Source organism: Prionailurus viverrinus, chromosome B1 (assembly GCF_022837055.1).
Source record: "Prionailurus viverrinus isolate Anna chromosome B1, UM_Priviv_1.0, whole genome shotgun sequence".
Classification (NCBI taxonomy): domain Eukaryota; kingdom Metazoa; phylum Chordata; class Mammalia; order Carnivora; family Felidae; genus Prionailurus; species Prionailurus viverrinus.
The window spans coordinates 117,714,646-117,737,240 of NC_062564.1; the positions used below are offsets into that span (position 1 = coordinate 117,714,646).

Consider the following 22,595-nt stretch of genomic DNA (forward strand, 5'->3'; position numbering starts at 1 on the left):
TTACCGCCACGACAAAGGAGCCATTATTTTATGCAGGGCATGCTGCCACAACCAGCAAGGATACTAAATCTTAATTCCTAAGTGTTTAGCACATTAACAATCCAGTGGGTTGGTCAGGGTGAGATATGTTTACAAAGACCTGGGTACAGTACCAAGTGCCACTGTAGAAGTGAAAATATACGAAAAAGAAAGGCTAAATCACCTTTAGTTTGGTTAAATAGGAAAGGCTTCATGGAGGAGATACCATTGATGATACAAACATCTTTGCACAGAAGTTAATGTTGTTTTTTGCTCCAGAAGTCAGTGTCAAGGTCAAATCTTCACAAGGAGGTCTGATCATTCTTACGATGTTTTTGTGTGTGTGATGCTTGTCTCCTACATTGGACAGGATCTAGAGCAGCGCCTGGCACATAATTATCATTCAATATATCATTATAATAAAGATAATATTATGACAGTAAATATTGACTGGATTGGTGAAGGCACGAACGCATATACACATTAATAAGTGACCATGAGCTCCTCAGGGGTGATGGATGTTGTCTTGTTTACCTTTGAACCCTGACCTCACTGCTCATATAACAGTGTACCTTACTGCAATTTGCTGGGCACTCCCATTTCTCCCGTTTCTCCAACCAGAGATTGGCTGGGGTGGGGGATCCAGATCCAGACCCGGGGCCAGAGTGTTGACTCCGGCCAGTAGGGGACGCCGGCGCGAGGCTCTGCCAGGACCCCAGCACCGCCCAGCGCAGAGCCGGACCGCCGTCTACGCCATGCGCGTGCTGCTGCCGCTCCTGCGCACGGGTTGGGGCTGGCGCGCGTGGGCCCCAGCTGCTGCCCGCTTGCCCCCGGGAACGAGTACAGGGCCCGGGCCGCACCGCGCCATGGCCCTCTACCGCACGGAGGAGCGCGGCCAGCCCTACACCCCCGATTACCGCCTTTTCTTCAGTAAGTAGCTCGCGGGGACTCCCGCGGACGGCGCGCCTAGAGGAGGCTCGGGCTGGAGCCTGTATGGTCCGCGCGGCCTCCTCCCTCCTTCCTTCGGGTGGCCGAGCGGCCCAGGCCGCCTGCCCGCACGCGGGGGCCCGCGCAGAGCCACGGAGCAGCCAGCGAAGGGGACGGTGAACCCAACCCCCAAATGCGGAGCGCAGAGACGCAGGGCAGCCGGCGGCGCCGCGCCGAGTCGCCCTGGGCGCTGCCAACCGCCCTCTCCGAGCCGGGCGCGGAGCGCGCAGGGGCGCCCGCGGTACCCCGCTGCGGCCGCGCAGCCTTAGGCGAGTCCCTGCCGCCATTCCGGGCTCAACGTAATTTAGTCGTGGGAGGGAAGCGCAGAATCCGCCCTCTGGACGGCTTCCTCGGGCGCGTAATCAAGCTCCTCCTCCCGGGGAGGGCCGCCTGCAGTTGGAGAGGCAGGCAGAACTTTGGAGGTTCCTCGTCCCGTGGGTCTTTTTCTGGGGCGACTCTGGCCAAGGATCTTGTCTCAGAAGCATGAATTTATACTCAGAGGTTGGCACTTTGAATGCTGTGCTGCGTCAAGAGCCTAGCGGGCCTCAGGGTAGCCAGTGTCCTCCTCACATTGAACAAGCCCCAGAGAGCGACACGAATTGCAGGGCGCTGAGCTGGCCGGCCGAGTCGGAAAATGACCCGGGTTCCCGTTATTCTCATTTTTCTTTGCAGCCCCATGTTGCACCGTGTAGGTTAGCAATAACGTGAAAATAGCGAGGTTGGTCGAGTTGCTTTCATGCCTCATTGATTTCAGAGCCCTAAGGGGAGGAGTACTCTTTCTGTGAAGTCGGCCTTGCCTGATCGCCCATCTCGTAGGAGCACCAGCTTTGGAGGCTTTCAGATTTAAGCCCGAATCCTGGATTTTTCAGCTCTTCGCTCTGTGACCTCTGATGAGTTTCTGACTTTGCTACGCCTTGTTTTTTGTCTTATCTGTGAAACAGGTCTGTAAAGATTACAAGGTGAAGTGTATGTAGTGATTAGTCGGAGTGTATAGAATATAAATTATTATTAATAATACCTGTCTCATTATTGATACCTGTAATTTATAAAATGTTTACACGTATCCTTAACTGAACTTAGCGTCGAAGGGTATTTTATGGAAGAGGAAACTGAATTTGTATACTCTTAGGATTATGATGCAACTGATAGTGAAATACCCATATTCTTCAAAATTGATTGCTTTTTTCCTCTTTGGTACATATTTTTTTTTTACATCCTTGTTTAGTCAAGACTGATCAGGTGGAGAGGAACCCTTAACAAGAAGTCCCAAGGGGGCGCCTGGGTGGCGCAGTCGGTTAAGCGTCCGACTTCAGCCAGGTCACGATCTCGCGGTCCGTGAGTTCAAGCCCCGCGTCAGGCTCTGGGCTGATGGCTCGGAGCCTGGAGCCTGTTTCCGATTCTGTGTCTCCCTCTCTCTCTGCCCCTCCCCCGTTCATGCTCTGTCTCTCTCTGTCCCAAAAATAAATAAAAAACGTTGAAAAAAAAATTAAAAAAAAAAAAAAAAAGAAGTCCCAAGTTTCTGAATGGATGTGTTACCAAAGGTTATGTATGATGTGATGACTTTGGGCACCATTTTCTATTGAAAGAGTGTTATGAAATGGCATTTAGGTTTTTGAGTAGATAAAAGCTTGTCTAACATACATGGCATGGTAAAATTATTCTAGATTTGCAAGAAGTACAGTTAATAGTAGACCAAAAACGTCAGTACGTATTTATGAAGTGTGCTGGACGCTGTTAGACATGGCACTGGGGAGATTTTCATTATGGGCCCTGCTCTCAAGAGAGTCATAATACCAATATATTATATTATTATATAGTAATTAAGGAAAATATAAAGACACTGAAAAATATTTTACTTGCATGTTGGCTGAGAAACAATATCTTGAGGAGCCTAGAGCATATGACATAGTTGACTGAGCACTGGCTTTGGAATGGAGAGTCAGTCCTTAATCCTGACTTTGCGGTATGAGCTCTCACTTCCTGTTATTTGGGCAGGTGATTGCTTCATTTCATACAGGGCCAGTGTCTTTAGTTGTAAAATAATGCAGTTGACCTAGCATTTGATCTTCAAGGTCCTTGTTGGTGCTGCCATTCATTGATTGAAGGTGTTGGATCAATATTAGATATTCTGACATTCTCTCTTGGACAGGGCCTCTATTAGGCCATCTCCAGGGCGGAATTGGCCACTCACCATGGTTGGTTTCTCTAGCTACAAGTGTATTTCAGACTCATGAGTTGTCCTTAACTAGAATGTCAGAGATATCTTTTTTACCCAGTTAGGATAAATGACAGAAAACAAGAAAAAAAAGGTTTCCTGAGGTAAATGTGCAAGAATTGGAAGGAAGGGTGGTTTGGGGGAGGGGCCAGGTGGTGAGGTTGTAATTGGAAGGTTATGTGGGGTTAAACAGTTCCTGAACCAAAACACCAGATGGCATCCTTGGCCCAGGACTGTGTACTGCTTGCTGGCAGGGGTAGGACAAAGTGAAAGGAAGCCCCTTCAGTGTGAGGGAGTGCGAGGAAAACAGTGAACACATTGCTCCTTTTAAAGATGGTCTCAGATTGGGTATTTTGAACTCTGGCAGTGTCTACATGCAGTAGTAGAGTGTAGTTGTACGTGACTTCAAAGAAAAATATGAGGGGCGCCTGGGTGGCTCATTCTGTTAAGCGTCTGACTTCGGCTCAGGTCATGATCTCGTGGTTCGTGGGTTCAAGCCCCGTGTCAGACTATGTGCTGACAGCTCAGAACCTGGAGCCTGCTTGGGATTCTGTGTCTCCCGCTCTCTCTCTGCGCCTCCCCAACTCATGCTCTGTCTCTCTCTCTCAAAAAAAAATAAACAAGCATTAAAAAATATATACGAGTGTAGCACCACTTGGCTGAATAGTGTTATTCAGCATTATTAGAGTGGAATCATTTCTCACATTTCCAAATATATCCCAGTTCCCTGAAATACTACTTCATTGGGAGGTAGACCATTTTTGAGCTTCATATCTGCAAATGCTTTCTCTTTACTGCTATTCAGCAGAATCAGAATAAATGATAACTTTAATACTTTCTTTATTTTTCCTTTTTAATTAGTGTGGACTTTTTAGAAACAGTAGTGAAGTGAGACAGAATGATGTAGAGGAAAAGGGATCTTGCAGGGAATCACCAGGCCCCTTTGGTGCCAGCCCTGTCCCTTTATTAACTTTCTGTGTGGCCTTGAGTGAGTCATTTAACTTATCTGTAACTCATTTTTTTAAACCATAGAAAGAGGAAATTGGACTAGATGATCATTTCCCAAACTGTGCCGAGTTGAGCACAGATGTACCATAGTTTATTATTAGGTTTCTTTAAACAGAGGGCTTCATGGTTTAATAAATGAGCAGAACACTTCCCATTTTATCACCATCTTGGAGAGTCACAGTGTGTGTATTAAAGTTCTGGGAAATTCTGATGTGAAGTAACTTGTCCTAAAATTTTGACTCCTAGAGCCCTTATTTCTCATCACATTTGTTAATATTGTAGTGACTCCAGAGTTTTTGGAATTAAGTTGGGGAAGCACTGGGTGAGATGATTTCTGAAACTTCCCAAAGCATGTGTGTATCAAAGAAACAATTCTACACTAATAGGCATGTCTTAACGGTCTTGGGTCTCAGCTCAATTTCTCCATCAGCAAAATGGGGATAATGCTAATAATATTATAGAACTGCTGTGGTAGTTAAATGTGTAAATATGATCAGTGTCGCACACATGGCATATGGTAAATATTTAACTTATGTTATTTCCTTTTTTTTTTTTTTTTTTGAGTTCAAGATATAAGAACAAAATTCTTGTCATAGTCTGTGAAGGGTGAAAACAACAGGATGCGGATAAAATTGAATCTTTTGAATATGTCTCGATGTATTAATTCCTAGGCCTCAGTTTTAATGGATACTGCCCTGCAGTCTTTTGAATTAATTGTGAAATCATGATGAAGTTAGACTTGTTTATATGGGACCAAAGATAAGCACTGCATGTCAATGTTCCTTTGATAGTCTGTATGTTTTTGTTTTGCTAATAACTTGAAAATTCATTATTTCAGGTTTTTTACATTTTCTCAAAAGATGAGTAGAAGTTATGCTTTTCATAGTTTGCACTTTTGTTACTATGGGATAGTAGGGAGCAAATGACTGGTTTATTTAGAAAAACAATGCTGTAGGTAATTCATATTGCTTTTATTTAGCATGAGAATGAATCATGCAGTTCTTTAACAATGAATTTGTTTTATCATTTATAGTAACTATGTGCTTAAGTTAAAATTACTATTGGTTTTCTTTTAAGTACATCATTTGAGTGGTAGGTGATAGAATCTGCAGTTGAATGTACCATACATTTGAACTTACTAAAATTTTCTGTGAATAATCCACACAATGTGTGTTTGAGTCTTAAATATATAAGTTTTGTAACCTTTTTTTTAAAGTTGGCTCATACCATGGAATTTGAACTCTGTGTAGAACATATAGAACATTATGGTTATTGTGTGAATATTGAAGAATTATTTGTACTTGGTATTCTTCATTGTTAAAGCTTCCAGTAAGTCTCTAGAAATGCTTTTAGTAATAATATGTAATAGTTTGTTGGTACTTGGCATCCATGTAGCTATTTTGTATATATACATATAACCAAATACCGGTTTTGCATTCCATTCCATTTTCTCACTTACTTATACCATTAATAAACTTACTAATACCATTAATAAACTTTGATCCTGATACAACTTGGTGTTATGAGAGAAAAACATAGGTAATTTACAAAATAATAGAATAAAATTTCAGTTCAGTCTAGTTGAAGGGAAAGTTTTGACATTGGCCATGTCAAGTGTATGTATATTGATGGGCCTGAAAGAATTCATTAGTTTATGCTCAGGGATGCAGTCTGATTTTTGACAAAGTGAAATATCAAGACAGGATGGTAGGGTGACTACAGTTGTTTGTTGGATTTTCCCTCTAATAAATTTCCTATTGAATTGATAGTAAGTGAATAAAAAAGGATAACCCTAAAACAACAAATAAGAAGGACTCATCAGAGTGGGAGATTTCAAAATATTTATGGAACATGAAAAATAGATGTAACTGTGGTTATTGATGAAACAGCATGTATGAAATCCCAGCTTGTATATGTGTCAAGGGTCTGTAGTTTAAGAAGCCAGACTCCTTGCAGAACCTCAGAGTGGTTGTGGGTGGGATGTGGCACTTATCGAGGGGTCGATATAAGTTTTATTATGGAATAGCACACAGATGCTTACCATGCATGTTTAGGACTTGTGGGATTGGCTGGCTTCCTCTACAGAAATTGAAGAAAGTGTTTGGAGGGAAGTAGAACAACCTGATGGTATTGCCCCAGCAGAGCCTTCTACATTCTAGCACTTAGGCTCCTACCGACCCCAACCCCCACCCAGTGCAATAGCCAGCATCTTAGGCATTAGGTGCCTCTCCTGGTTACACATCCGTTTTTCTAATCTCTTATTTTTTCAAAAAAAAATTTTTTAACGTTTATTCATTTTTGACAGAGACAGAGCATGAGTGGGGGAGGGGCAGGGAGAGAGGGAGACACAGAATCTAAAGCAGGCTCCAGGCTCTGAGCTGTCAGCACAGAGCCCCAGATAGGGCCCGAACTCATCAACCGTGAGTCATGACCTGAGCCAAAGTTGGACACTTAGCCAACTGAGCCACCTAGGCACCCCTCTAGTCTCTTACTCTTTTTTTTTTTTTTTTTTTAGTTTTTTTTTTCAGTGTTTATTTTATTTTTGGGACAGAGAGAGACAGAGCATGAACGGGGGAGGGGCAGAGAGAGAGGGAGACACAGAATCGGAAACAGGCTCCAGGCTCCGAGCCATCAGCCCAGAGCCTGACGCGGGGCTCGAACTCACGGACCGCGAGATCGTGACCTGGCTGAAGTCGGACGCCCAACCGACTACGCCACCCAGGCGCCCCTAGTCTCTTACTCTTAAATGTCAACGAAATTGTTAAGGGTCACCCTCAGGCAGGCTTTCATCACTACTATTCTACCAAACTGCTTTTGTCAAAATGTGACTTCCATGTGGCAAATATAATGACCAGGGTTTTTTTTTTTTTTAATGTTTATTTATTTTTGAGAGAGTGAGTGAGTACAAGCTAGGGAGGGGCCGAGAGAGAGGGAGAGAGAATCCCAAGCAGGTTCCATATTGTCAGTGCAGAGCCCAGCTCAGGACTCGATCTCACAAACCACGAGATCATGACCTGAGCTAAAACTGAGTTGGATGCTGAACTGACTGAGCCACCCAGGTGCTCTTATAATGTTGTTTTAAGTTCTCATCTCACATGAATTATCAATAGAACTTTTCAGTTGATTGCTTTGTCTTCCGTGAAACATTTTTTTTTCTTTTATCTCTAGGATAACATTCTCTTTTATTTTGATGGCTTCTCCAGCAGTCTTCTTTTCTGGATCCTCATATTTCTGAACTCTAACTTTTGAAATGCTTCAGGATTCAGTACTTAGCTCACATCTCTCTCTCTAGGGCAAGGGTTGGCAAATATTCTGTAAAGGGCTGTGATAGTAAATAGTAGCCTATGCAGGCCATAAGGTCTCTGCCACAACTACTTAACCCTGCCTGTAGCACAGGAGCAGCCAGAGACAGTAAAAGTCTGAACATGGCTTTGTGTTCCAACGAACCTTTATTTATACAGACTGAAACAGGCCATGGGCCAAAGTTTGCTGACTATAACCATTGCTCTCTGTGATCCCTTTTGGTCCCTTAGCTTTAGATACCACCTGTGTTTCCCAGATGTGTAACAGCCTGAATTTCTCTTGAACTCATTTTTACACATCCAGTAAGCACACTCTGTATCTTGAAACATTTTTACACATCCAGTAAGTGCAGTCTGTATTTCCATTTCATTGTCTCAGAGACATCTCAAGGTTCATGTGTACAGGACTCCTGATCCCAGTCTCCACTCGGTTGTGTCTGTCCTCATATGTGTAACCAGCAATTTAGGAACCATTCTTGTTGCCTTTCTTACTCTTACCTCCCTTCTAGGTCAGTAGTTTCTCCCTTCATCTGTGCTTTTGAGATATATCCAGGTGATGTTTACTTCTCTCCACTTGCACCCTTGCCACTCTATCCATCTTTCCCTTGACCGACTGCAGTCACCTGATTCTTCCCCTGCTGTCCCCTGTGTCCTCCTGTAGCTGCTTTCCATACAGAAGTCCCCTTGATCCTTTTGAAGTGGAAGTCACCTCATGTCCAGGCTCTGCTCAAAACCCCAGTGACTTTTCATTTCACTCTAAATAAATTTTAAATATTCACCACAGTCTACAAGGTCCCGTATGACCTACTGGGGCTCCTCTCTGAATTTGTCATTTACCACTCTTCCTTTAGATCATTCTGCTCTGGCCATTTTGGCCTCCTTGCTGTTCCCGTAGCATTCCTCCATGGATGTCTGTTTGACCTGCTTCCTTACTTTATTTCTGTCTGTGCTGAAATGTTACCTACCGGTGAGATCTCCATTCTTTCAGTTTAGATTTTATCCCTTCCCTTACTCCTTTCTTGCCCTTGTTTGTTTTCCTTTGTGATACTTATTGTACCCCGTATAGTTAGAACATACCTTTTCATTGCTTCCATACCTACACCCCTACTTGAATATAAATTTAATAAGAACAAGGAATTTGTACACCTACGACCTAAAACTGCATGGTATAGTATATGTGTTTGGTAAATATCCAATGAATGCATTTAAGGAAATCTTATGAATTAAATAGGAAAAAGAGAAAGTAGAAAGAAGAGAATTCGAATTTTAAGTAGTCCAACGGGTATCCCGTGAGATTTTAGAAACCTACCTCCTTTAAAAAGGAAGAGGAAGCTATGAAGAAAAGATAATCACGGATGTATTAAAATGCTGTGATTGTAGAAACAAAGGACTCTGTAGAAGGTGTAGTGGGACAAATGGTGTTCTGTTGTTTTAAGCCACCAACTTTGTGATCATTTGTTATGGCAGTCCTGGAAAACTAATACAGAAAAGTTAGAATATAAGGTAAAGAAATCTATGAGAAAGTAGAACAAAATGTCAGACAGAAAAATGAGGTAGAAAGAGGAGACATAGAGATTTAATCTAGGAAGTCCCAACATTTGACTAATACAAGTGGCAGAAGGAATGGAGAGGTAATTACAAAGGGATAGATAACAGAAGAGATCTAAGAATTTAAGGACCTAAGCATTCCTAGTCCCAGACGCATTATAAAATCTCAGAAAACCGAGGCTTTTATAAAGAAGATTCTGCAAGTCCTGGGGCTGGGGACAGAAGAGGGAGGGAGAACAGGTCACCTGCAAAGGAATGATAATCAAACTGGTATGTGACTTACCAGCATAAATGAATGCTTAAAGACTGGAGTAGTGCCTTAAAAATTCTGAGAGAAAAGAATTTCCCCCCTACAATTTATCCAGACAATATTAATCTAGACTGAAGACCAAATAAAGATATTTCAGACATTTAAGGACGTGGGAAATTTACCTTGTATGCATCCTTTCTTACAGGACACAAATTAGGGATATGCTCCAGCAAAACAAGTAAGTAAACCAAAAAAGATGGATGAGTGCATGGGGTCCAGAAAACAGAGCTGAGCTGGAGACCAAAGAAGCAAAATGTTAGGGTGCCAAAAAAGCATTCAGTCCGTGTTGCACCAAGAGGATAGCGATTTCAAAGGGAACTGTATAAAGAGAGAATTCCATAGTCTCTGTAGAATCTGTGAGGCATTTGAATAATTTATAGATATGATTGTGACTGACAATGGAAGAAACATAATTAGAAGCACAAGTCAAAATAGAAGCCAAACAGGAAAGGAAATTTAACTGTAACACTAGGCCAAAAATCAGCTCATAGACAATGCTTCTCAAACTTACTTCAGTGTAAGAATTATTTGCGGGTGCTTGCTAAAAATCTAGATATCCAGATCTCTTCTTAAGATTCTGATTCCCCGGGGCCACCTGGTTGGCTCAGTCGGTTAAGCGTTCAACTTCAGCTCAGGTCATGATCTAACAGTCTGTGAGTTCCATCCCCGCGTCGGGCTCTGTGCTGTCAGTTCAGAGCCTGGAGCCTTCTTTAGATTTTGTCTCCCTCTCTCTCTCTCTGCCCCTCCCCCACTCACGCGCTGTCTCTCAAAATATGAATAAACGTTAAAAAAAAAAAAAAGATTCTGATTCCCGGGTCTCCTGGGTGGCTCAGTCAGTTAAGCCTCTGTCTTCAGCTCCGGTCATGATCTCACAGTATGTGGATTCAAGCTGCTCCGCATGTGGCACTGTGTTGACGGCTCAGAGCCTGGAGCCTGCTTTGGATTCTGTGTCTCCCTCTCTCTCTGTCCCCCCTTGCTTGCTCTCTGTCTTTCTCTCTCTCAAAAGAAATAAATAAAACATTAAAAAATTTTTTTGAAAAAAGATTCTGGTTCCCTAGGTATGGGGGGGGTCTAAAGACTTTTCTTTTTTTTTTTGACAAGCACTCCCAAGTTTTTCCTATGATTAGAAAAATTTTGGAAATACACTAATAGGAAAAGCACAGAAAAATTCAGTGTGATTGTAGAACATTTATCAACCTTGAAATGAAAAAAAAAATGAAAATGCAGAAGATAGAAATTAGGAGAGAGAAAGAAGAATGAGGAGAATGAGATAAAAAGCCAGTTAGTAGGGTCAAGAAATACTGTGTTTGGTGGAACATTGGAATCAAGCTATAGTGTGTTAAGATTGGTCAGTAGAGAATTTAAGAGGAATACGTTGGGGTCAAATGAAACAAAATTGTATCTTAGCATTGGAAACAGTAGATAATCTCTAAAATTGGTAAAGTAAAAAATTATCATACAAATATATTATTTAGGGAGATGTAGATAATCACTAGACCTAAGGTAAGTTTAAGAGGTGAAAGTAGGTTGTTCTAAAAGTGGATCTGAATTAGAGAGAGGTGGGTACTGATGTCATTTTTTTTTAATTTTAATTTTTTTATGATTATTCATTTTTTGAAAGACAGAGACAGAGCACAAGCAGGGGTGGGGTGGAGAGAGAGGGGGACACAGAATCGGAAGCAGGCTCCAGGTTCTGAGCTGTCAGCACAGAGCCTGACGCGGGGCTCAAACTCACGAACCGCGAGATCATGACCCGAGCTGAAGTCCGATGCTCAACCGACTGAGCCGCCTGGCGCCCCCTGATGTCATTTTTTTAACCATGTACATGCATTGCTTTGTTTAAACAACAAAATAGGTATTTAAAAAGCAAACTGATAGCAACAACTTGGTTTTAAATCTAAAGAAACAACCAGTCTGAACTTCATATAATGAAGTTCTCACTCAAGATTTATTAACTAATTTATTATTCTGAGACACTGAGAAAGGGCTGTCTGTACTGTGCCTCAGTTCTGTTACCTTTACAAAGTGCCATACATTGCCACAGTGCTTGCTGCATATACCACATCTCTCTGTCTATGGCTCGTATGTATAATATAGATTACCCTTTTTGTTGTATAGAGAGGATCAGGATAGATTCTACCTATGTTTAAGTCTACTTTTAGGGGCTCCTGGGTGGCTCAGTCAGTTGAGCTTCTGACTTCGGCTCAGGTCGTTGTCTCATGGTTCATGGCTTTGAGCCTTGCATCGGGCTCTGTGCTGACAGCTCAGAACCTGGAACCTGCTTTAGGTGTCTCCCTCTCTCTCTCTGCCTCTTCTCCACTTTGCTCTCTTGCCCTCTCAAAAATAAATAAATAAACTTAAAAAAAAATAAATCTACCTTTAGAGATTCTTCATACTCTTTATATGGAGCATACTAACATACTCATAGCACTGACCTTAGAAAACTTTTAATGGGTTCTCGTTCCTTCCTTTGTGCATTAGGTCAGTGATTAGCTTTCTGATAATGATGCCAAGAGTACCTTTGTCTTTGCACTTACTGGATAATGCTTATGTAGATGATTTAGTGCATTCCCTTTCTTGGCTGTGGATATAGCTCACTTTTAGCACGTTTGTATTCCAGCATCTAGTACATTACCTTTTATGTACAAATTGTACATTGCTCAATTGAAAAAATTGAGAAAATTAAGTTTCAGAGAAATTGAGTGGCTTTATCAAGCTCAGTAACTAGAAGTCAGGCTCTTGATCTCTGTATTCATTGCTCTGTGTGAATTTACTGGTGTATTGCTCATCAAAGCATTATCATTATCTGACATTTAAAGCCATATTTTATTTTTATTTTAGTATGTGTAATTCTTTTATTCTTTTTTCTTCATTAGTACATTTTTATTTATACTGTTTCGTGATCCAGATGGCTTCCAGTAGGTATGGTTATCTGAGACCACTCATTCACTAATAACGCTTTTTACCTTCCAAGATGTCAATTAGAAACCATTTAAACATATGTGTTGGCATTACCATAGTGTTTGAATATGATGTTTGTTTTTAAAAGTTTATTTTTTTTTAAATTTTTAATGCTTATTTTTGAGAGAGAGAGAGAGAGAGAGAGAGAGAGGGAGAGAGAGAGACAGAGAGAGACAGAGACAGAGAATGAGTGGGAGAGGGGTAAAGAGAGAGGGAGATAGAATCCAAAGCAGGCTCTAGGCTCTGAGCTGTCAGCACAGAGCCTGATGCGAGGCTTGAACTCACAAGCTGTGAGATCATGACCTGAGCTGAAGTCGGACGCTTAACCAACTGACCCATCCAGGCATCCGTATTTTTTAATTTTTTGACAGCACACACGTGTGCTTGTGCAGGAGAGGGACAGAGAGAGAAGGAGAGAGAAAATCCCAACCAGGCTCTGTGCTCATAGTGCAGGACTTGATCTCTCGAACTGTGAGATCATGCATGACCTGAGCGGAATCCAGAGTTGGATGCTTAACCGACTGAGCCACTCAGGCACCCCCGAATATAACATTTAGATTGCAATTTAAAGAGATAGGAACCTAAGCACACTTCACAAATCTTTAGCTTTTAGCAATCACAGCTTAGGCTAGTCCCATTTTTCGCTCAGACTTGAGTAACATGCATTCATCTTAAATCTTAGTTTGTTGGGGCTTGTCCCCAGTTAACAAGAGCATTGGAGCTCTAGAGAAATTTAACACCAAATCAGTGTACTAGAGGTATTTTTCACTCTTAATTACAAAGGCAGCCCAGCTATTTTGTCAAGTTTCCTATACTTCCTTAATTTTAATAATGAAGTTCCCTGGTCTGTGCAACATCCTGAATTCTTAGAGCTGGGATTATTGTTAATTCCCATCACAGTGATAGGTCTCAAATGTAATTATTGATATAATCTGCTAAAGGATTGCATTTTTCTCAAAACTGCCTTACCTTTGTGACTTAAAGTGAAGAATTACAGACTGATTGCTCATTGGAACAAGAGCTTCCATTTATACTTTTTTTAAATTAAAAAAAATAATTTTTTTAATACTTGTTTATTTTTGAGAGAGAGAGACAGCGCGCACATGAGCAGGAGAGGGGCAGAGAGAGAGGGAGACACAGAATCTGAAGCAGGCTCCAGGCTCTGAGCTGTCAGCACAGATGCGGGGCTCAAACTCACGAATGGTGGGATCAGACCTGAGCTGAAGTTGGATGCTTAACTGACTGAGCCACCCAGGCGCGCCTTTTATTTATACTTTAATACATACTTTCTTTAACTGATTTTTTTTTGCTCCATATTTATTTTTTAAATTGCATACATTAGTTCACTTTTTTTGTGTGAACAGTTCTGAGTTTTGATAAAATATAGATTCATTTAAATACTGTCATAGTCAAGGCATAGAACAGTTCATTACCCCGAAATAGTTTCCTTGTGGTCTCTCTTTAGCCCCCTTACCCTGCACCCTCAAGCCCTGGCAGTCACTGATCTGCTCTTTATCCCTATATAGTTTTGCCTTTTCCAGAATGTCATGTAAATGGAATGGTTTGAGTCTAGCTTCTTTCACTTGGCAATAGTTCATTCTTTTTTATTTGGGACTAATATATCATTGAGTAAAACACCCATTAGATGGGTGTAGCAGAGTTTATCTGTTTACTATTTGTACATTTAGTTTGCTTCCAGTTTTGATTTTGAATAAAGCCACCTATAAACATTCACTTATAGGTTTTCATGTGAACATAAGTTTTCATTTCTCTCGGTCAAGTGCTTAACAGTAGGATTTCTGGGTCAAATATTTAACTTTATAAGAAATTGCCACACTGTTTTCCAAAGTGTCTGTATCATTTTCAGTTTTCACTGCCATAATTTATTTTAATGGAAAATAAAGGTGACCCATTTAAGTATCTGTGTTACTTATAGAAAAGTAAATAATCATGCAGCAAACTGATAATTTCGTTTCTTGTGTTACTCATAGAGGATTTTAAATTCAGGCAGAGAATTTGACGTTTGATCTGGTATGGAAAAGCATTTTTTTAAGATGCATCTTTTTTAACTAATGAAAAGAGCTTTATAGGTCATGGCAAGATTTTTATATATTTTGTCACTTATGTACTCTTAGTCATCTTTATCCTACCTTGTACATGATCTTTCATGCACAACTCCCTTGTTCCTAGAGTGGGAAAAGAAAAATTACATGAACTTTTTGGACGGAAAAATGAAATTGTAATAGAGATGTATTTATTGAATGCCTACTAAGTGCTGGGTACTTTCTGGATGCTGGGGACTGAGGAGAGAGCATAACAGAACAAATGAAAACAAACAAAAGAAACTCCTTCCTGCAAGAACTTTAGTAATCAGTGCTAAGGAAAGCCTGTGAAGCATAAGAAGAAGAAATGCAGTTTTGGTGGAGTGAGGGCCATTGTTAAATTCTATGCTTCTCACTTTAGTGGGCTGACGCCACAGCTTGTTTTTGTTTATTTAAATTTTATTGTGAAATAATTTCAGATTTGGCAGAGTTGCAAAGATAGTACAGAATTCCAGTAAATCTCTTACCAACTTTCCCCAAGTGTTAATATCTTTCATTAACAGTGTACATTTTTTAAAACTAAGAAACCAACATTGGTACCAACTGTGAACTCCAGATTTTATTTGGATATGACTAGTTTTCCCACTAATGTCATTTTTTTCTTACAGAATCCAGTTCAGGGTACCACATTATACTTAGTTATTGTATTTCCTTACATTCCCCCCAATCTAACAGTTTCTCAGTATTTCCTTATTTGTTTTATGAGTTTGAGACTCTTAAACAGTATTGGTTAATATTGTGTAAAACGTCCCTCAGTTTGGATGTATCTGCTGTCATTCTTGTGATGAGAGTGGGGTTATGGGTTTGGGGGAAAAATACAAGTGAAGTACATACCCTTCTCATCACAGCATATCAGGAGGTACATGTTATTAACATGACTTTTCACTGGTGATGTCAACTTTGATCACTTGGTTAAGGGTACTTCTTGCCAGAGTTCTCTACTGTAATGTTATTGTTTTTCCCTTTCTATGTTGAAGTGAGTCAGTCATTAAGTTTAGTCTGCACTCTGGGAGAGCAGGGTAAGCTTTCCTTCTTGGAGGGGCGACATCTATATGTATATATTTCTTGAAATTTTTTGTAAGAAATGTTTGTCTCTTCTCCCTCATTTATTTATTTAAACAATCATTTATTTGCATTAGTGGGTCTCTTGTATTATTTATTTAATAATTTGGTTTGTGATCGAATACTCTGTTATTTGTTCCTCAGTTTGTTCCACCTTTGACCTTTGGGAGCTTTTGTAGATTGGCTCCATTTCCTTTCGACATACCGCCAACCTTTTGTTTCTTTGAGCACTTGGTTGGTTTCTGGTCCTACAGGATCCATTGGGTTCATCTTGTATACTTTTTGTCCCAGCCTTAGAATCCGCCTCTTCTTTAAGAAGTCCTAGTTCTTTTTACTGGAGAATGGTATTTGGAAACCCAAGATTTGGGAGCTGAGTATTAGGCTGTCAGCCAGTTCATGTTTTATTTTGTTAAATTTTTTTTTTTAAAGTCTAAATTTGAAAATTATGCCAAAGAGGTAGCAGGCCAGAAATAAAACATACCCTGACTTAGGTAATTATAAACTGAAAAATTTTTATGGCTGTATTAAGCCCAGCTTTTAAAATATGCATTTTTATATGCAGTGAAGATAAGACAGTTTTTATTATTAAAGTTTGTTTTTGTTTTAAGTTTACCTTAATATAAACATTCTTATCACTGAATGGAAACAAATGATTTGTTCTTTTCTTTTAATTGGGTAGGATCTTTACATCCTGTTCATAGGATAGTAGACAGAAATTGGGAATTCTGTTGTTAGATTACTCCTTGGAAAAGTGACATCAGTTTTAATCCAGTCACTTATTAATGAGTATCTGTTCACAAGTGAGATATTTCATATTTGGGGCTTTAGTCAATTTTAGACATTTTCTGCTTTGGATGTGTTAAGCTAGAGAGAGAAGTACAGTTGATCCTTGAACAATGCAGGGTTAGGGGCACCTGCCCACTTCACAGTTGAAAATCCAGGGGCGCCTGGGTGGCGCAGTCGGTTAAGCGTCCGACTTCAGCCAGGTCACGATCTCGCGGTCCGTGAGTTCGAGCCCCGCGTCAGGCTCTGGGCTGATGGCTCAGAGCCTGGAGCCTGTTTCCCATTCTGTGTCTCCCTCTCTCTCTGCCCCTCCCCTGTTCATGCTCTGTCTCTCTCTGTCCCAAAAATAAATAAACATTGAAAAAAAAAAAAATTAAAAAAAAAAAAAAAGAAAATCCATGTATAACTTTTGACTCTTCAAAAACTTAACTTCTTTTTTTTTTTTTAACGTTGATTTATTTTTGAGACAGAGACCAGAGCATGAATGGGGGAGGGGCAGAGAGAGAGGGAGACACAGAATCGGTAGCAGGCTCCAGACTCTGAGCCATCAGCCCAGAGCCCGACGCGGGGCTTGGGCCCACGGACCGCGAGATCATGACCTGAGCCGAAGTCGTACGCTTAACCGACTGAACCAGCCAGGCACCCCTCAAAAACTTAACTTCTAATAGCTTATATTGACTGGTAGCCTTACTCATTACATAAGTAGTAGATTAACACACATTTTGTATGTTACATGTATCATATACTGTATTCTTACAATAAAGTAAGCTAGAGAAAAGAAAATGTTACTAAGAAAATCATAAAGGAGAGAAAATATATTTACAGTATTATATAAAAAAAAATCTGTACCTAAGCAGTTCAAACTTACGTTGTTCAAGGGTCAACTGTAAATTATTTCAGTAAACCAAATGTGGATTATTTGGTATGTATTCTCTGTGGTCATCATATTGGGGCAAGTTTTAAAAGTTGAATTAAACTTTAAATTGGGAGTTAAAGTTAATTTCAAAAAAACTTTAAAAACTCCTTTTAGGTTTAAAAGTGGATAAGGATATAATTGCTCTGAAGAACAGGATAGTCCATTGCTTTAATTCTGTATTTTTATTTTTGTTTTTTTTGTTTTTCCTTTGCAGAGAATGTAGCCGGTGACTACATTTCCCCCTTTCATGATATTCCTCTGAGGGTGGACTCTACAGAGGTATAGTTCTTAACTTGTTTTGGGGGTGACAACATGTACTTCTAGTATCACCACAAAATACTTTTTGGAAGCATTCTGAAAGGAAAGAATGTGGGTTGGAAGTCAAGAAGGATAACAGAGTTATCACAACAGGATTGTAAACCTCCCTCATGAATTAGAATTAGTGTGAGAATAGGATCATTCCAGGAGGAAGGTTATGGAACACTGATGTGGGATTGGTGCTGCCTTCCAGCCCTTCAGAGGCCTGGACTGTCAATAAGATGGCTGCAGGGAGAATAATAGTGAAGATTTATTGAATGCTCATAGTGCTTATCCAAGCACTGTGCTCAGAGCTTCAGTTGCATCTGAGTACAGCTAGGGCTACTGTTATTACCTTTATTTTGCTAATGAGGTTCAGAACCTTGCCCCTGGTCACAAATCTATCATCTGTTGTGGGAAGTGGGATATGAATTTAGGTGCTCTAACTCCAAAGGTTGTATTCTTAATTGCTCTTGTGCAATCATTCCAGCTCATTACTTCTAAGTAGTATTCAGCTGCAGGACAGGAGGTCATATAATCTGGAGAGAGAAAGAAGGCAAAGAGAGGGCAGAAAGAACTCCATTTTACTGTATGTGTGTCCATGTGTTTTGTTTTGGCCGGTGAACAGTCCAACCCAAATATCTCCTGTCTCCCAACACCACTGCTTGCTTTTGGCCAAAAGTGCATGCATTTATTTATTCACTTACTAATTTCTTCTTTCAGTAAACAGTTCTTGCAGGCTTATTATGAGCTAGACGGCATTCCAGGCACTAGGGTTGCAGCAGTGAGTAAGATAGATAGGAGATATAATTCCCACTGGATGGAAGGAGGTGGACAACCAGGAAACAAGTCAATCAGAGAATGTTAAGTGCTGTAAAACTAGAACAGGATAATGAAAGGAGTGATTGGTGGGTGCTGCTTCATGTGTGGGTGTACCATGACAAAATCTGTTCACCTAACAAAAAATATTTTGTGGAATCAGGTAGTAGGTAGGGGTGGCGGTGGAACAAAGAGTGGACTAGAAACATTCCAGTGGGCATGATATTGTGCCTAAGGAGAATGGGTTTTGGGGAATATGAGAAAGTTGAGAATAGGGCAGGACTAACATAGAACAGGATATGCCTGTGAATTCTGGGCACGTGGGGATTGGTACACACAGTGGTTGTGTACATAAGTTTCTCCCATCCTCAACTATAATGATTAGAACCGTTGCACCTTGTACTTTGGAAGGTGGTTATTTTAGGAACAGAAATAATGTTTCAGGGCCTACTTGGGATAGTCATTTTTCTGTTTTGTTTCCTTCTTTGGTGTTTTTTGTTTTTGTTTTTTTGGTGTGTAAAGGTTACATGTAAGTGTGAGCATTTGTGAATGGAGTAATTTTTCTTCCCAACCCATCATATAGTCTTTTTTAATTTAAAAGTGCTTGATGGAGGCGTAGTAATCACACCTCTGTGGAATTTACAGGCAGGAGGTGTAGCTGAGTACTTTCATGGCTTGTTAGTCATGCTCCCTAGAGTTTCATTTCAATAATGAAATGACTGTTTTAAGTGTAATCACGGGAGACTGACAGTCTTTCCTTTAAGACCGAACAGAGCCTTTGCTTATTTTTGTAAAAACTAGGAAAATATACTTGAAAGAGATTTAGCTTTTCTAATAATTTATTTTATGAAACACCTTGATGCTCATGCACTGGGGATGCAAATGCTGAGAGAAAAGAAACTGGGCATTCGGTAGTTCTCTGTTGAACCCGGTGTCTGGACAGCTTCTGTAGTGGAATATTTCTGCAGTAGGCTTACTTGGATTGCTTTGCAGTGCAGTTGTATTCTTTGATGAGATATTACAATCACAAATACCATCTTTTCTTTTATAGGAAAATGGCATTCCTACAAAGAGAGCACGAAATGATGAATATGAGGTATATCTAAAGGTTTTTATTTTTGTGAATCACTTCTGTTGTCCGTTAAAGACCTCGATGATTGTTTGCATTTGTAAAGTGCTTCTAAAGTTTTCCCCTCTATGAAGATTTTTGTGTGCGTTCTGATGTTTTTATTCTTCCAATATGTGTGTATGGCAGCTAGGGATGATCTTACCATTTCATTTCTTTTTCTTGTTTATAAAATCAAATTTACCGTTTTCTTCATTGCACACTTTTTAAAGTGTACAGTTGAGTGTAATCAGATACTTCCGCATGTGCAGCCATCACCACCGTTCATCTCCAGAATTTCTTCTCAAACTGAAACTCTGCCCACTGAACAGTGACTCTCCGTTCCCTCCTTCACCCAGCCCCTGGTAACTACTATTCCATTTTCTATTTATGAATCTGACTATTCTAGGAATCCCCTTAACATTTCATCTTATAAGTGAAAAACCAGAGAGAGTCAGGAACAGAACCCAGGTTTTAGTAGCAAGTTACTTATCATGGTAGATAGTCTAAAGTAAAGGTAATTTATGAAAATTGGTCACTTTGTCATTTTTTTATTATAAGGAAAAAGGTGGTTTGAGAGGCTGTTTTAGAATGCAGGGACAGGGGCGCCTGGGTGGCGCAGTCGGTTAAGCGTCCGACTTCAGCCAGGTCATGATCTCGCGGTCCGTGAGTTCGAGCCCCGCGTCGGGCTCTGGGCTGATGGCTCAGAGCCTGGGGCCTGTTTCCGATTCTGTGTCTCCCTCTCTCTCTGCCGCTCCCCCGTTCATGCTCTGTCTCTCTCTGTCCCAAAAATAAATAAACGTTGAAAAAAAAAAAAAATTAGAATGCAGGGACAAATCTTTTTGGGGATAGAGGAGGAAAAAAGACCACCTATATACTAGAATAAACATGTTCTAAATATATCTTTTAAATATGTGACTGTCAAACCTTCAATAGTTGTTGACTTAGGCCCAGAACGTCTGACTGATGTCTGTCATCTCATCTCATGTTGTTGATGCCTTTTTATCTTACTGATGCCAGACAGCATTTCCTATCACCTTCCTCAGCCTTCTTTTCCCTTCACCTTTATTTCCATCTTTTTTTTTTCTCTATTTCAACTGAAACTCATGACCCCAGCCTTTGAATCTACTTCCACAAATAGCTCTGGGTGTTGTTCAGTCCCCACCACCATTGCCTGCCATCCATCTTGTATTCTCTTAAACTGGTGTTTGTTAAAATGGTCCTTAAACCACATACATTGGAATAATGTAGAACACTCGTTAAAATTTCAGATCCAGGCCTTAATTACCTATCTACTACACCAGAATCTCTGCTTGATGGAGACTAGTTAGTCCACATATTTAACGAGTGTTTCAGGGCATTTTACACGTACTGAAGTTTGAGAACTACTGCCCTAGATGTTGGGTGAATGGGCATTGAGCGGTTCGAGGCTTTATGGTTTCCTAGAGACTTTATGTATCAACCTGGAAATAGTTTTCTCATTGGGGAAAATGTATTCTGAGAGCATATAGCCAACTTAAAATTTAATTCTTAGAACATGGTTCATTTGTCAGAGACTGCCTGATTTGAGCCTGTTTGTGGTTTGTGTGTTTATTTATTTATAATTCTGAACGATTTTTCCCAACCCCAAGCCCTTGGCAGCCACTTTTCTACTCTCTGTTTCTATGAATTAGGCTGCCCCCCCCTTTTTTTTTAAAGAATTCCATATATAAGTTTCCATATATAAGAATTCCATATAAGTGGTAAAATGCAGTATTTGTCTTTCTCTGTCTGGCTTATGTCAATGAGCATAATGCCCTAACAGTCTACCCATTGTTGTCGCAAATGGCAGGTTTCCTTCTTTCCCATGGCTGAATAATATTCCACTGTATATATTAAGCACATCTTCTTTATCTGTTCATTCATTGATGGACACTTAGGTTGTTTCCTTATCTTGGCTATTGTAAGTAATGCTGCAGTGAATATGGGGGTGCAGGTATCTTTCTAATATCCTTTTTTCTTTTTTTTCTCTCAGATAAATACCCAGAAGTGGGATTGCTGGATCATACAATAGCTCTGTTTTAATTTTTTGGAAAACTGCCATACTGTTTTCTGTAGTGGCTGCAGCAATTTACATCCCACCAACAGTGCAGTGTGTTCCCCTTTTTCCACATTCTCGCCCACACTTGTTATTTCTTACCTTTTTGGTGACAGCCATTCCAGCAGGTGTGAGGTGATATCTCATTCTCTGATAATTGTGATGTTGAGCACCTTTTCATGTCCCTGTTGACTGTGTGTCTCTTGGAAAACTGTCCAATTCCTCTGCGCATCTTTTAATCAGATTGGTCTTTTCCTGTTGTGTTGCAGGAGTTCTTTGTTTCAGATATTAATCCTTATCAGATACATGGTTTACAAATACGTATTTTCCCATTTCTAGATTGTCTTTTTATGTTGTTAATGGCTTTCTTTGCTATGAAGAAGTTTATTAGTCTGATGGTATCACTTGTTTATTTTTGCTTTTTTGCCTTTGCTTTTAGTATCAAAACGAAAATTTATTTGATCTTTTAAGAGTTGGAAAGAGAAAAGAAGGGTGATTTCCTCCCATTTTTCCCGAAGGCATATAAAATTTACTGACTTTTTTTTCGTATCTTATTAGTTATCTTTTTGGTTTTTGCAACAAAAATAGCAGGGAAAAATGGAGGAGATAACTGAAGGAGGTAAATGGTCCTAGCTCATACCCAACTTTCTCGGAAATGTGTCCCCTTGTGTCTTTGTGATTTTGTACTAGATGTCAGTAGACTGTTACTGGTTTATAATTAACAGTAGTCTTAGGATAACCCAACTAACACTGGCTTTGAAAAATTATAGATTATATGCATTTTATCTGGAAAGAAGAAAAGCAGACTGGAAATTTGTTCTTTAGAGATCAGAACAAATGATGAGGGGAGATGGTTTGCCGGCTTAAGATTCAAACCTTATCTTTTGTTCTTTTGGCCTAATTCAAGTCTCTGAGTGGTTTTGGTAGGTGTCATTGTGTAAAACAATTGCCACTAGCCTGGTCTTCTCTATCACCTCTGAGTATTCATCTGTATGCCTTTGTCCTCTTATAGCCAGGCTTTCAAGGATGAATAAATTATGTGAACATCTGCCATTTACTTAGGTTTTTCTTTTTAACAGCTACTT

At 40.1% G+C, this 22,595-nt stretch overlaps 1 protein-coding gene across 2 annotated transcripts in view; it reads left to right on the top strand.

Moving 5' to 3' along the window:
• The first annotated feature begins 600 nt into the window (after positions 1-600).
• Positions 601-22,595, top strand: part of PPA2 (inorganic pyrophosphatase 2) — a 91,487-nt gene continuing 69,492 nt past the window's right edge. The window contains exons 1-4 of one of the 2 annotated variants that reach the window (XM_047856229.1): positions 601-948; positions 9,534-9,566; positions 17,427-17,491; positions 19,380-19,424. In XM_047856229.1, the coding sequence (XP_047712185.1) occupies positions 774-948; positions 9,534-9,566; positions 17,427-17,491; positions 19,380-19,424 (318 nt within the window). In that variant the 5' untranslated portion in view covers positions 601-773. The remainder of the gene's footprint in view (positions 949-9,533; positions 9,567-17,426; positions 17,492-19,379; positions 19,425-22,595) is intronic. The other variant, XM_047856230.1, reaches the window with a different exon arrangement.